This window comes from Micromys minutus (genome assembly GCF_963924665.1).
Source record: "Micromys minutus genome assembly, chromosome: 29".
NCBI classification, from domain to species: Eukaryota; Metazoa; Chordata; class Mammalia; order Rodentia; family Muridae; genus Micromys; species Micromys minutus.
In genome coordinates, this window is record NC_137964.1 from 18,981,429 (window position 1) to 18,997,197 (window position 15,769).

General features: G+C 45.2%; 1 protein-coding gene across 3 annotated transcripts in view; it reads right to left on the minus strand.

The window, feature by feature from the left end:
• Positions 1-5,068: 5,068 nt before the first annotated feature.
• RABGEF1 (RAB guanine nucleotide exchange factor 1) overlaps positions 5,069-15,769 on the minus strand; it is a 38,439-nt gene continuing 27,738 nt past the window's right edge. For all 3 annotated transcript variants that reach the window (XM_080940499.1, XM_080940500.1, XM_080940498.1), the window contains exons 5-9: positions 11,981-12,062; positions 10,830-10,962; positions 9,124-9,215; positions 7,447-7,703; positions 5,069-6,567 (exon numbers count right to left, since the gene is read on the minus strand). In XM_080940499.1, the coding sequence (XP_080796625.1) occupies positions 6,169-6,567; positions 7,447-7,703; positions 9,124-9,215; positions 10,830-10,962; positions 11,981-12,062 (963 nt within the window). In that variant the 3' untranslated portion in view covers positions 5,069-6,168. The remainder of the gene's footprint in view (positions 6,568-7,446; positions 7,704-9,123; positions 9,216-10,829; positions 10,963-11,980; positions 12,063-15,769) is intronic.

Here is a 15,769-nt window from a genome sequence, read left to right on the forward strand (position 1 = left end):
TGATTCCCTCTCTGGCTGGTGTCCTGTGTTAGGTCTTTTTATGAACAGGCAGTTTGGTACAATCCCCCAGTCAGAACTGCCAGAAAGCTGGGTGAGGTCACCATGGACACCTATGGAACTAAGGATCCAGACCCTGCATTCACTTCAAGCTTGCGACATGTTCCAACCTCCAGCAAAACCCAAGCACCATCATGCATTATTATTACTATTATTATCATTATTATTAGTCTTTTTTTTTTTTTTTACAATCCGGTCATTATACCCCTCCCAATGTGTTCTTCAACAGATCCTCATCCCATTCCTCCTCCCCCATCTCCAAGAGGATGTCCCCACCCCCACCCCATCATGCATTTTTTTTACCTTCATCTGCACATGCAATTTCCTTGAATACCCTGGTATTTTCTGCTTTGCATGCCTTTAATCCTAGCACTCTGGAGACAAAGGCAGGGAGAGATCTCTGTGAGTTCAAAGCTAGCCTGGTCTCACTATGGAATGAGTTTGAGGTCAGCCACAGCCTCAAAAACACAAAACAAAAACCAACCAAAAAACAAGATGGTACACGGATATCTGGCCTTCAGCAAGCCAACTACCTTTGAGAGAAAAAAACAAAGCCCTCACAATTCCATTATATATGTTTTTCTTTAAACCTGACCAGCATATACAGACTTTCTAAGTTTTATAAACATTATATAGTAGTAATTATTATTATAGTAAGTGGGACTGTTTTTATAAGAGTGGTCTCAATGAGCCTTTAGAAGAGGACAAAGAATTCATACTCCATACCTCTCTTTAGTATGGCTTAAGGTAAGCCTGCCTTCTGAGGGATGGTCCCTTGGCCAGGTAATTGACCAGGCAGGCTGGTTTGGAATGTTAGGTCTACCAAGTCAGGAGATTATGTTCTCTAGATCAGAAGCTTTCTCTTAACAAGTCTCGCCTATTATAACGATTCCTCCGCTGAAGAGCTAACCTGTAATGAGTGACTGTCCTCAGGATCAAGCAACTCGCCATGTTTGAGCATTTGGCTGTGCCCTGCCCTTGCAAAATAGCATCCCAGATGGGCTTGAGAGTTTACATCCCACTCTAACCTAACACACACACACACACACACACACACACACACACACACACACACACACACACCAGGAAAGAAGAGAGAATGCAGCATCCAGCTCAGCTGGCTCTTGACCTTGACGAGGAACAATGAAGGAATGAATAGAGGACGGACACAGCTACAGAAAAGCCGGAGTGCCAACGTAGCTGGGGCTTGGCTAGGAACAAGCAGTCAAGAAGGAAAGGTAAGACTCATGTATAAAAAACCTGGAGTCAGGTGAGCTGTGGACACTCTCATGAAGTGGTCCCACCACAGCAACAACTCAAAACCTCAGCACCTTCACTGTGCACAGAACAGGAGGCTTCGCCATCCCTCTGAGCCACATTCTACCCCCAGAGGAAGGGCTTTGCAAAATTCTATTGTCTGCTACATACACATCCACTCAATGCTTTCTTCAGTTCCCCACATGAGGTGTTGGGTTGGGGCTACATGTTTGTGGTTATGGGACCCTCATTCCTGCTGAGCAAGAATTTCCAGGTGTGGCCAGTGAGCAGAGGCGTGTCTACACCCTGTAACTAACCCCTCATCTTCCTGTAAGGAAGCCCAAGTTCACTTGCAACACTGGACTTTGGTGGAACTGTGCCGTGTCACTGAGACCTTAGAACTTACCTCTCCTCATAGGAAGGAATTACAATATAACCCTAGAAACACTGAAGAACCATATCAGAGATCAGCGTCCCAAAACACTTGGTATCTCTGGCCCCTGGGAAGGCTGCTGCTGCCACGGACATCTATTTGGCTTTTAGTCATGAGAGAAACTGGTTACTCTTCTTTTGGAACTTTTTTTTTTAACCTATGTTGCCTAGTCAAATCTTACCCAATTTTCTTCACCCCCACTTCCTTTCTTTCTGAGATTTATTTGTGTATATGAGTACACTGTAGCTATCTTCAGACACACCAGAAGAGGGCATCGGGTCCCATTACAGATGGTTATGAGCCACCATATGGCTGCTGGGATTGGAACTCAGGACTTCTGGAAGAGGAGCCAGTGCTCTTAACCGCTGAGCCATCTCTCCAGCCCTTCACCCCCACGTTCTGAAGAGGTAACCCTAACAGCTATTATAGAGTTGGGGCAGTGAACATCCAGGCTTTTTCTAGCTTAGTGGGAGCAGTACATGTGATTGGGGTACCTCTCCATTGGGCCTACCTAGAAGACACACCCCCCCAAAGTGCTCTAGTAGTTCCTTAATCATGTAGCAGCCAGGTGTAGAGAGGGAAGGAAGTCTTTGGTGCCTGCCAAAAGAGATGGTGGCAGGGGTGGGGGTGACACATCATCACAGGCTCCTATGTGTGACCACTCCTTCCCTGGCTGATAGTGACGGTTCCCCTTGTGGAAGTGGGTTGCTAGGAGACAGCTTTGGAGATTAGAGGTCAGTGGTTAGCATGCCAGCAGCTGCTTCCTGGCTTGCCACCGTGTAAGGAGTTCCAGTTGCCATTTCAGACTGAGACGATCTGAACCAGGAAGCCAGGATAAACCTTCCCTCCCACGAGTTGGGTCTTCTGTCACAGCAACATAAAGCTAATACCAGTCCTCAACCGCTGTCTTTAAAGCTCCCAAGCATTATCTCAGCAACAGGAATACTAGTAACTATATGTATTCATGTAGTAAGGAACCAAACGTCAACCTACTTGGAAGGATGGATCATGAAACTTTATTGATACAAACATCGTTCCCAATACTTGATTCAAGTCACATTCACAGTACAGAAATACCACACTTTTTTTTTGGGGGGGGGGTTCTTTTCAGACAAGAGTTTCTCCTAAAAAACCTCTGTCCGGTGTAGTCCTGGCTGTCCTGGAACTCATCCTGGAGACCAAGCCGGGCTCTACTCAGAGATCCACCTGCCTCTGTCTCCAGACTGCTGGGATTAATGGCGTGCACCACCATGCCCAGAAATACCACACTTTCTTGTTCAGAAAAAAATCTCTGGCCACTGTCCTGATGCTGAAATACTAAGCCTCTGCCTGAGGCATGAGACTGTCATCCCAAGCACTAGATCAGGGACATATCCACAGAAACTCACTGATCGGCAAGTGTGAGAGGTTAAAGTGTTTTTGTTTTGTTTTGATTTATTAGATGTTATGCAGCCTAGGCTGGCCTCGAACTCCTAATATAACCAAGGCTGACTCTGGACTATTTATCTGTTTACACAGTGCTGGCGATCAGACCTTGAACTCTTGTTCCTCTGCTTCTACCCTGCCAGCCTTGATGATCATTCTACTTATCACACAACCAGAAAGAACTGAATGTTCCCAGGAAAATGTAGACTATGTGGACCTGGGTTAGCACCTAGAAAGTAGAGTAGCACTGAAAGAAGATCCCAACGGGTTCTACACGGGTGTGGAAGCCAGAGATCAACCTTGCACTTGTTCCTCTGGGCAGATGCTACTCACCTGGTTTTCTGAACAAAGGTGGCATTGCTCACTGGCCTGGAACTCTCCAAGCAGACTAGGCTGGCCAGCTGGTGAGCCTTGAGACCCTCCTGCCTCTACTTCCTCCGAGCTGAGATTACAAGGACGTACCACCTCAACAGGATTTTAACATGGGTCCTGGGGACTGAACCCAGGGACTCGCACTTGCAAAGCTTGTGATTGAGCCACCTCCTCAGCCCCTTCACTGGCACCTGACCATCATTCGCTGCCTTCTGGGTGAACCTGGGGAACAGCTGATTCAACTGCTCTATGTCTCTAGTGACTATTGATGTGTCAAATTTGGTATATTTAGAATCAGCTTAAATAAAGCATTAAAGTTTTATATTGCACGCTGGAGAGATGGCTCAATGGTTACTAGTACATACTGTTCTTGCAGAGGACCTGAGTTTGGTTCCCAGCAACTGTATCAGATAGCTCACTATAGCTACCTGTAACTCTAGATCCAGGGGACCTGACGCCCTCTGCTGGCCTCCATAAGTACCTGCACTCACATGCACACACATAGACACACAAATAATTAAAAACAAAATACTTTTTAAGTTATATCCTTGTCCTACTTTTATTCCAAAATTATTATACCGCATATGTGTAGTAAACCAGGAAAATATGTTGAGGAAGGAAGAAAGCATTTCTCAGCTATTTGAATGCCGTGACACTGTTGAAGAATGTTGTCCTGAGGAACTGCTAATTTCACAGAGCTGCTGATAATCACGTACAATCTGTGGTACAATCTGGTTATAAGAAATTCCACAGGGCCTCATGGAGGATGACATCAAGCAATATTACACTATATAATCAATGCAATATTCTTTGGTTATAGCATATCAACTACCAGGTGCATAAGCCACTTGCTGCCAAGAGACCGGTGACTTTTAGTACAGGCTAATTCTGTCCCCCAGGAGACATTAGCTAATGTCAAGAGACAGGTTTATTTTTTTCTTTCTCTTTTAGAGACAAGGACCTCAAACTCACTATGTGTATGAGGATGATCTGAACTCCTAATCCTCCTGCCTCCACCTCCTGAGTCCTGGGGTTATAAGCACATGCCACCACACATGAATGGAGACCATTTTCCCACGAGCAAGAGGGCAGCTGGCATCTACTGGTACAGAAAGCAGAAATCCTACTCAATATCTCACAATGTACAAGGCAGTCTTGCCATAACAAAATCTTAGGCCACAACTGTCAATCCTGAGGTTGAAAGCTCTGAGAGACGTCTGTGTGACCTGTTGTCTGTTACCTGCTGATAGTTAAAGCAAACTATGAGGGGTGCAAGGCAGCCACCTGCTTCAGGCTTTGAGAAGTTCCCTGTCAACTCGCACACGCATCATTCATCCACTCCAACGTCCATCCAAGGTCACATCTTGGTATCACAGACTTTGATGACTGATGAGCTCAGTGAGGTGGCACAGACCCATCAATCCCAACATCGGGAGGCTGAGGCAGGAGGCTGTTTGAGGACAACCTGGGTTGCACAGCAACAGCCTCTCTCAAAGGACCCAGGAACAAAACCAAGCCAATCAATTCAAAAAGGCAACAGCCCCCACAATACTGTGGGGGAAGTTTATTGGATGAATATGGGAAAGGAAGCTACAAGCACAGTTCAAAGTCAACTGTACTAATTAACAACCCCGTGTGTTCGTGTGTGTGGTACACATGTGTAGAGGTACACAGGCACATATGTAGGCATGTGGAGGCCAGAGGTCAACCTTGGCTGTCACTTCTCAGGAGCCGTCCATCTTGGTTCCTCTGCTTACTCAGGGTCTCACTGTCAGCAACCCCACCTCTAGGAACCTGCCCGTCTATGCCTCCCAGCAGTGCTGTTCCAAGCACGTGTCACCGTGCCCAGCTTTTCACATGGAGGCTGGACAGAAAGCTCAGTCCTCACACCAGCGTGTGAAGAACTTTACTAACTGAACCTCCTCCCCAGGGTCCCAGAACAATTATGTGACCTACAAGTTGGTGTCACCTTATAACATGTACCAGGAAGAACCTCAGCATTAGGGCAGTTAGTGCTAATGTCCTGTTAGAACTCACATGTTTTTAGATTATTTTTAGTGGGACAAACCAAATAAAATGGTGCTAAAGGCAAACATTCAATATATTTCATTGTCACCTAAAAAAAAAAAAATCAGCTCATGAAATGCCATGCACGCGGTCCCACCCCTCCCCAGCCCTATTTTTTACATATTTACAATTTTACATATTTACTTATTAACATTATCTTCTATCTTTACAATTACAAAATTATTTCACACTGGGAGAGTGTGGGAACATAGAATCATTTCAACATAGACTTTATAGAATCTGTTTTATCCTTTAAAAGGCAGTGTTTGCCCAAAACCAATAACAGTGCCTACCACAGAGGAAGCCCATGGGAAAATCAGGGAGGACATAAAAGATTGACACAGAATTCACGCAAACCTACTTCACCAACTCAAATAAATAGAACATTATTATTTACTAAACTTCCCCTGCTAGAAAAAAAGAAAAGAAACAATCCCTAAATCCGTACCTTAAAAATACTTTGAAATTTTAAGCAGTTAATTCATATTCCAGACCTGAACAGTGAAATGCAGAGCCCCCTGAATAAGCCCCAAATAAACATGGCTGTAAGCGAGTCATCACCCTGCATACACCTGAGGCTGCAGTGGGGGAGGGAGCTTGTCGTTCTCCACATTCTCAGAGTCGATGGCTGCCAAGGGTTGGTTTGGAGGTTTAATCTCAAGTGGGTATTTCTCAACAATGTCTTGAACTTCCTTGGCAATCCCATCTGTCCAGTCTATTAAGTCTTTTTCAAGTTTCTTGGCTTCATTCATGATCCTTTCCTGCCGTTCATTCAACTGCGATAGGAGGTCCAAGTTCTTATACATTTGCTTCACACCTAAGCAGGCCTCGGGGGACCAACTCTCAGACTCTTGCTTCCTGGGGGACGTCTGGCCAGACATGTACCGGTCAAAATCCTCCTGACTTAAATTCAAAGACTGAGCGTCTAATTTTTCAATGAAAGCCACAGCACAGCACTGCAGAGAAAAGACAACAGTATGGCAGTCAGGCAGTCAGGTTGCAAGAATTCAGGAATACCCCATTCCTAGAACTGGGGATTGAACACAGGGCCTCGTGCATGTGAGGCAAGTGCTTTGCCACAAGCTATATATCCTCTACCCTGCCTCAAAGATAACTGATAGCCCAGGTTACCCCTAAAGTCACTATGTAGCAAAGAAACTCCTCATCTTCTGGACCCGTGTACCTCTGCTCCTAGAGTCCTGAGAGTGCAGGCATGCGCACGGCAGGGACTCACTATGTAACCCAGCGCTTTTCAGCTGCCCCCATCCTGTCAGCTGCTGCTATGCAGTGCATGCCCAATTTTCTGGACACCTGATTTTCCCCTTGCTCCAGAATCTTCCACGGCTACCCAGCTCTTCCTTGTTCCTCAGCAGACTGTGTCCTCTGCTCTCTACTCTGCCTAAGGAGTTGTCCTCTCTCCCAACTCCTTAGACCCAGCTGTTCCCCACCTATGAGCACTCCCAGGTCTGTGTTACCTGCCTTGAACTCACCCTGGGCTCCTATTATTTATCACACGTGAAACATGTATTCAAAACCAAAAAGCTTCTACACCTAGTGAACTTTCCAAATATCCCCCATTCGTGTCTGTGGCAATGCTGAATCTCCACTGGAGTAGTTCAGCAACACGGCTATTCCTCCTTCAGATCACATGGGGCTGGGCTGTAGTGATGCTGATGCCAAGCAAGCAGCAGGAGCCCAAGAGATGAAAGGCTTTGAGTGATAGGGCAATTCTGCAGAAATGCAGGGAGATAGAACATGTGCAGACTGGTCTTGGTCACCTCCACTCTGAGACTTGCATCCTCAGGAGCTCTAAGCTGTCAGGAGTTACACCTTACCAGGTTGGTGAAGTAGTAGCCATCCTCGCCTGTCATGAGCCGGCTGGGGTTGCAGAAGCGAGTGATGTACTGGATGTTGGACTGCAGACGAGGGGGGTTGCCCTTTAGGACGATGTAGATAAGGGTGGGCAGAAAGTCATCGGCAGAGGCTGGCTCATTCTTGGTAATCTTGATGGCATTGAAGATGTGCTTGCTGCACCTGGTGATGCAGGCCAGCTTGTCCCGAGGCACACGCTTTGAGTCCATCTCAATGATGTCTGTGAAGAGGAGACACGGTGCCCCATGAGGCAGTTACCACACAAGCATCAACCGGTGGTGCACACCTGGCACTGCAGCACAGGATGCTTAAGCAGAGATATACAATAGACCACATTTACCCATTCAGAGTGCATATGAAAGCAATGGGTTAAATATTCTTAATTCTTTAGGATCCAGAGGTGTCTCCATTATCCAGTACTCTAGCAGTTAACTTAGTATAGGGGGAACTTAGATCTCTAAAGCACCATCCGTCTCAAACATGGGTCAGAGGGGCTGCTTGACCACCCAGGATCATGTCGCGAACAGAAGGCAGACTGGGAATGACACATTTGCCCAAGAAGCCATGGGGAGGCAACTCTGAGACCCATGGAAAAGGAGAACACAGCTTTAAAGGTGTCTCGCTGCTTTTTATTGTTCACTCGCTTTGTACGTTTTTTTTTTTTTTCAACTGGGACTTATTATTTATAATAAAGCTAGCCCCAAATTATTTATGTAGTAAGAATGGCCTTGACTTCCCAAGTGCTGAGATGGTGGGTGTGCACCACCATACCTAGTTAATCCAGTACTGGATGGAACACAGGGCTGTCAGCTGAGCCCCATCCCCAGCCTCTCTTAACACAGCTTGAGACTCAGTTTAGAAAGTCTTCACTGTGCACACCACTTCTCAGAAGGCAGGGTATGGCTGCAGACAAGCCCTTTCTCAGACAGAAAAGCAGGAGAAGAGTAGCAGCCATTGTCAGTTCTAGCAGTGTTTGACCTCAGTTTGTCTCAATATCTAATGATGACTTTGGGCCTGTAAGATGTCCAATGAAACACACTGTGGAAGGAGAAAACAAGAGTCCCACAAGTTGTTCTTTGTCCCCACACTCAAGATGTAGTATGCAACCCCAAAGAAAGATAGAAAGACAGGGGCAGGCTGGTAACTTATTACTTAAAAAGTATCAAAAAAGGGAACTAGAGAGATGGCTCCTCTTCCAGAGGAGCAAGGTTCGATTCCCAGCACCTGCATGGCAGCTCACAACTGTCTGTAACTCCAGCTGCACAGATACAATGCAGGCAAAACACCAATGCACAGAAAAAAAATATCAAGCAATCAGTAATTTTTTTTAAAATATCAAAAGCAGTTCAAGTGAAAATGAGAGAGCTCCATCACAAAACAAGAAGGGGGAAAGGAACTTACTTGCTACAGTGTGTAGCAACCAGCACTCAGGTAGCCAAGGCAGGCAGATCTTGAGTCTGAAGCCAGCCTGGTTCCAGGCTAGCCAGGGTTACATAATGTCTTAAGTGAATGAGTGGCGGAAGAGAGAAGGGGGGAGGGATAGATGGTAGATTTTAAGGGTAGATTTTCTGTGGGTTATACTGCAGCATCATGGTAAGCTACGGAGAACATTCAGACGTAAAGCTCTCAGCCTCACTGACCTGTGATCGCTTTCACCACCATGTCGGACACTTCGGGGATTTCCTCGTTGACAGGGACACAGAGCATCTGAGGTGTCACCCAATGCAGAGCCCTGCAGAGACAGGGGTGGTCAGGAAGAGGTCTGAGAACAGAAGGCAGACTCTAATCTTGTTGTTCCTCCAATCAAAGGAAAGCAGGGGTAGCACTGACACATTAGGCAATCCCGAGTTCAAGCACAGGACTCCTGCCTAAGATTAGCTGACACAACAAAGTAAAACCCTGGATGTCACATGCTTCTGTGCCTATCACAGCAGAGGACAGAGGGCAGAGTGTCCTGATTAAAAGGAGATTCTGCTGTGAAGTCTGAGAACCAATGCTTGCAGCCCTCACAGTCCACAACTGGTCCTGCACTGTTACACCCTGCCCTCCATGTCCAAGACACTAGAGCCCCTAAAGAGGAAGACCTATGTCCCCACCTAAGTCACTTTCTGGCTCACCCTGGGCTCTGCTGCTGAGTTCTCCACTGGCATGGTGAATGCTCTGAACCTATCCCCAGTCTTGGACTCTTATTCTGCATCTGCTCTGTGCCAACTCCTCAGTCCTGGTGTCCCACTTCCATGTACTTATCACCAGCCCCTTTATCTGAGACCTCGGATGGGGTTCCTCAGCCAAGGATACAGGATCCTCCAGAGACTTCATATGACTGAGCCTTGGAACTCACATTGGGTGCTGTGATGGTTTATTTTCATTGTTAACTTGACTCACCTTAGAATGGCCTAGAGGACACCCTGGACTCAGTGGTGAAGGCTTTTAGAGAAGATTAACTAAGGAGGTAAGAGCTACCCTAAATTTCAGTGGCACCATCCATGGGCTAAGGGACTCAAGCCGAGTAAAAGAGAGGAAAGCCTGGTGGGCAGACCTGTAATCCCAGCAGTTAGGAGGTAAAAGGCTAGCCTCAGCTACAAGAAACTCTGTCTCAAAAAAACAAGGAAAGGGGGGCTGGAGAGATGGCTCAAAGGTTAAGAGGACTGTTGATTCGGCTCCCAGTACCCACATGGGAGGTTCACAACCATCTGTATCTCTAGACTCAGGGGACCCAATGCTTCTTCCGACCTCCATAGGTTCCCATATGCATGTGACACACGTAACATATACCCAGGCACATTCATGTACACATAGATTATGTTTTTAAGGTAAGAAGAGAAGAGGAGGTTTCCTGATTCATGGAGTCACAGGGGAGCCTCAAAGCTCTATGTTCCTGAAAAGCCCTGCCTTCCCCACCATGATGGGTATTGCTTCTAAACCACAGCCAAAACAATTCCTTCACTTCAATTGTTTCTGTCGAATAACTTCCACAACAGTGAAAAATAACTAACACAGGCTCCTTGTTTCTAGGTGCCCCACTGCCACTGAACTGCAGAGTCTGGGTTCACCCCACGAGGTCCCTGAAAATACGTCAGTCAGTTCAGAAGGGCAAAGCCATGGCTACAGATGAGTAAAGATATACACCCTCCACCACCTTGAGACTGGCGGTCAGTTTTCTGATAGACAACATGGCACAAAGCAACAAGATTTCATGTTCCTTGCTCTCACATACCCAACGTGGGTCCTATCTCCAGCCAGAGAGAAAAGCGGGTTATCATAAGCCTGGCTGAGAAGCTCACACACTGTTAGCCACATGCTATCATTCCATTCTAGAAGTAGATAAAGCAGACACTTCGATCACCTGATCCTCTTTTGAATGGCAAGATCTTTCTTCTCATCATCGGTAGTCTCCGGGCAGAACACAAATTTATAGAGACGGGTCATGATGTGCTTTTCGATCTGATCCATTATCTTCTCTACTTTTTCTGGAGGCACTGGAATACAAAGGGGTATAGCAGCTCAAGAGAAGGATTTCAAATTAAGACTATATTTTTGTAGTATTTTCCATAAAAAACCAAATTTCTATAAACACTAGAAGAAACATTAACAATTTTCTTTAGAAACTCTTAACTATTTGGGCTGGCAATGTGCCTCAGTTGATAGAGGCTTGGCCTAGCATGCATGAAGCTCTGGGGTCTACCCCCGGCACTGTATAAAGTAGGCACTGTAGTGCATGCCTGTCTTCTTAGCACTTGGGTGGTAAAGGCAAGAGGATCAGGAACACATGGTCTCCCTTGCCTATCATCGAGTTAGAAGCCAGCCTGAGCTATGTGAGACTTTATCTCAAAAAAATAAATAAATAACAAAAGAAATTACAACTTTCTAAACAAGCTACACCTTACAGAATCCCCACCTATTTGCTAAATTGGTTCACTGGAGCCTAACAGGTACATGCCCTGCCGAGCAGGAAGAGTTCTGTGCGTCCCTCTCTATAGCTACATTGGTAAAACACAATTTCAAAGGTTGCCAAGTGCTGGTAAATCTTTCTTCTGTGGTTTCCCACAAAGCCACACGTTCTCTCTGAAGCATGCATGTGGACATCAAGTATGTTCAAAATGCATCCTAAGTATAGAGTAAAGAGAAGGCCAGAAAATCTCCAAAGCAAACCCAAAGCTTTAAGCTGGTGAGAATTTTTTCTGCTCCAAATCCCTTTATATCACTGTTAACAAGACTCACCAGATGGCAATTCCAATGTGGGGATTCATACAGAAGACCACCTGAGCATCTCTGATCTTCCCCACTTTACTCAAAATATAGGACTTATATGATTCAAAGCATATACCCAATTGCCCCGATCACACATAGGGAGGCATTCAAAGGCACTGCTAGGTCTGAGGCAAACACCATGGTCAGCCCAGTACTTGGCATCAGCCAAGCCAATCAGAGGAGCAAAGGGCAGCTACCTTGAGCTACAACCAGCTGCCCCACAACAGCTGGTTGACAACATATTACCTTTCCCACGGGTCTGCATTCTTTCAGCCACATTCTGGTAAAAGTCCTGAGTACATTCTGACTGTTCCTCGATGCTTAAATCCTGGAATGAGACAATAGGTTGGTGAGCAGCTGAAAATTTGAGGACACCAAATCTGAACAAGTCTCTAAAACACACTCCTAGCACTGAGCTGACTCTAAAGAACTTAGAAATCACACATATTCTGCAGGAAAGAAAAATCTAGGACTGATGATCTTTACACATCACTGCTGTACAGACAATATGTGCACACTCGGTTTACTTCCTTTACATTACTATTTATTATTATCATTATTATTACTATTTATTACTATTACTACTACTATTGCTACTTTTTTTCATGACAGGATCTCACTGTGTAGGCTGGACTTCTTTTTAGGATTTAGTAGTTGTAATGTGTAGGTTCTGGATCCCTTTTGAGTTGATTTTTAAAATATTCATTCATTTTTTTCATTTAAAAATGTCAACTGCCCTCTAGGCTCTCCATGTTCATGGGTACAGCAATACTTCTACACAAGGTACAGCGAACGGACCGAGGTACTTTGGCATTTGATCCTAGACTTGTCAGTGTGCTGTAGCAGAAACATTCAAATTCCTGTCCACTCATAATTTTGAAATGCACCACAGAGTCAACAACCAGTTTTTCTACCGAGCTCAAGAACATCAGAAATGCTGGTCTCTTCCGGAGGACCAGGATTAAGTTCTAGCATCCACATCAGGTGACTCACAACAGCCTGGGGCTACAGCTTCTGAGTTCCCTCTGCTGATCTGTACGGGCACCTGCCTGCATATATACACACTGAATGCAGACACACACAAACACACGGAATACTGGAGGTTTAACCCAGCTAGTGCACCCTTGTACCTGGCTGGCCCTCCTTTCCTCACCCCTCTGCCTTTTGCCCAGCACCTGGAGGCACTGCTCTGTATTCTGCTCCCTCGATGTTGACCTTTTCAGCTTCTGTGTATATGTGAGAACACACTGCTTCTAATTTTAGAACTAAGTCTGTGCTACTTCCTCCCAACTTCCTCAAGAATTAAAGCTTGTTTTGATGAGTCTCTTCCTTTTAGCCATATCCTTTTGGTTTCTAACAGTAAATTCCCAGAAACTACATGGTGGCTCACAACCATCTGTAATGGGATCCGATGCCCACTTCTGGTGTGTCTGAAGACAACCACAGTGTACTTAAGAGGATGCTGGCAATGTAGCTCAGTGGGTAGAGGGCTCCAGCACAGTGTAAACCAGTGCTATACATGTGTGATAAGCACTTGGAGGAAAAGGCAGGAGAATAAGGCACTCAAGGACAGTGTAGACCACATAAGACCCCGTTTCAAAAGTAAGTAAATACGTACAAGTGAAATGCTCAGGAAAATCTCTGTAAGGTACAGAAGGGCCCTTGCCTTTCTCTTTATTTTGGAAAAGTGTGAAGATAAAGACACATTTTACACAATAATCTCTTCATCAAAACACAGAAAGAACATCTTTTCCATAAGTGTTAACACAAGACAAACTGTACGTTAACATAAAGTAACCAGTAACAACTGTTTCTATTTTATTCATTTGTTTATTAATTTTATGTGCATTGGCGTTTTGCCTGCATGTCTGTGTGAGGGTGTCAGAAGCCCTGGAATGGGAGTTACAGACAACAGTGAGTTGCAATGTGGGTGCTAGGAATTGAACTCAGGTTTATTTATCATATATAAGTACACAGTGGCTGTCCTCAGACACACCAGGAGAGGGCATTGGCTCCCATTACAGATGGTTGGGAGCCACCATGTGGTTGCTGGGACTTGAACTCAGGACCTCTAGAAGAGCAAGCAGTCAGTGCTCTTAACCACCGAGCCATCTCTCCAGACCCTTGTTTTGTTTTATTGTTGTATTGATTTGTTTCTTTCTTTTTTGAGACAGGGTCTCTCTGTGTAGCCCAGTTTGTCCTAGATTTCCTCCTTGCAGGCTGGGCTAGAACTTAAAAAAAACCACCCTCCTCTGCCTTCCAAGTGCTGAGGTGAAAGGTGGGAGACACCAGGCAAGGCAGTAGCAAATCTTAATAGAAAGGCTCTCCAGGGAATGAAACAAAAAGCAATGAAATGACCCAAAGATCCTATAGTATACTTGCCCACTTCCTTAGGAGGATGCGCTCTCATAGCAGCTGCTCATAGGAAGACTGGTGTGTCTTTGCTACACATATGTATGTGCAACACATGCATGCTCGGTGCCTTTGGAAGCAAGGTCCACCAAGCCAAGGGTGCTGAGAACTGAACCTGGGTTCTCTCCAGCTCTCCAGCCCTAAGGAAACTGTGTTTTAAGACCTGAATTAAAAGCACTGTGGTTAAGAGCACTGGCTGCCTCATCAGTGCTGAGATGAAAACCATATGCCACCATACCAAGCATGTGATTTTTAGTTTTGAGACAGACTCTCATTGTTTTGTCCAAATCAGTCTCAAATTTGTGGGTGCAAGTAATCCTCTTATCTCAACCTCCCAAGTGCTTAAAGTATAGGCTTACATCAACACACCAACCTAATGGCATGTTTTAAACATGTTTCCATATAAACAGCCTTGAAGAAAACAATTCTTCATCAAGTCATGAACCTCATTAAATCAGATAACAGGATTTTGAGATGAATGATTGTCTCTCTGCATCTCTTCTGTGCCTTTTTTCCCCTTTCTTTTTGAGTAAGGTGTCACTATGTAGCTCTGCCTGGCCTCCAACTCAGAGATGCAATCCACTTGCCTCTGTCCCGAGTGTACAGATTAAAGGCACGCACCACAACTCTGGCCTTTACCAGACTTAAAAATTACTCTTGAAGTGATGACTCAGCAGTTGAGAGCACTGGCTGCTCTTCCAGGGGGACACAGGTTCAATTCCCAGCACCCACACATCAGCTCACAGCTGTCTCTAACCCCAGTTTCAGAGAATCTAATGCCCTCTTTTGACTTCAGTGGGCCATGCAAACACTAGGTACACAGACATACATGCAGGCAAAATATCTATACACATAAAATAATAAAATAAAAATAATTTGAAAAAATTAAAATTACTGTATGTGAAGACAAAAGAAAACTACAGATCACTATCACAGTGACCACATACACAGGTGACCACATATACCCAACCCCAGTCATTATTCTACCCAACTAAAGCTTAAGTCTTACAGGAAGATTATTTTGTCCTTGCTTTTGTTTTTTTGACACAGGGTTTCTATGTGTGGTCCTGGCTGTCCTGGAACTCACTCTAGGCTGGCCTTGAACTCAGGAGTCTGTCTCTGCCTCCCAAGTGCTGAGATAAAAAGGTGTGCTACCACACCTGGCTACACTGTTTTATTTTTAATTATTCATACAAATGTGTGTGTACAGGGTATGTACATTAGTGCAGGGCTAGCAGAAGCCAGCAAAGGATACTGGGTCCTCTGCAGCTAGAGTTACCAGCAGTTGTATACTCTCCAACATGGCTGTTGGGAAACTTGGATTCTCAGAATGAGTAGAACCAGCTTACTCTCAATTGCTGAGCCATGTCTAGATAAACTTTTATAATCTTCTATAGAAGTAACCATGCCTTGAAAATTCTAACTTCTTTTTTTTTTTAATTCATGTGCTAGAGGTTGAACTTAGAACTCTGTCCATTAAGCCACACACAGCCTCTTCTGTATTTCCATCTTCTCCATCTTCCCCCACCCCCTCTGTCTCTCTCTGACGTTGATTTTTTTCTTTTCTTTTCGAGACAGTTTCTCTGTGTATCACTGCCTGTCCTAGAACTCACTCTATAGACC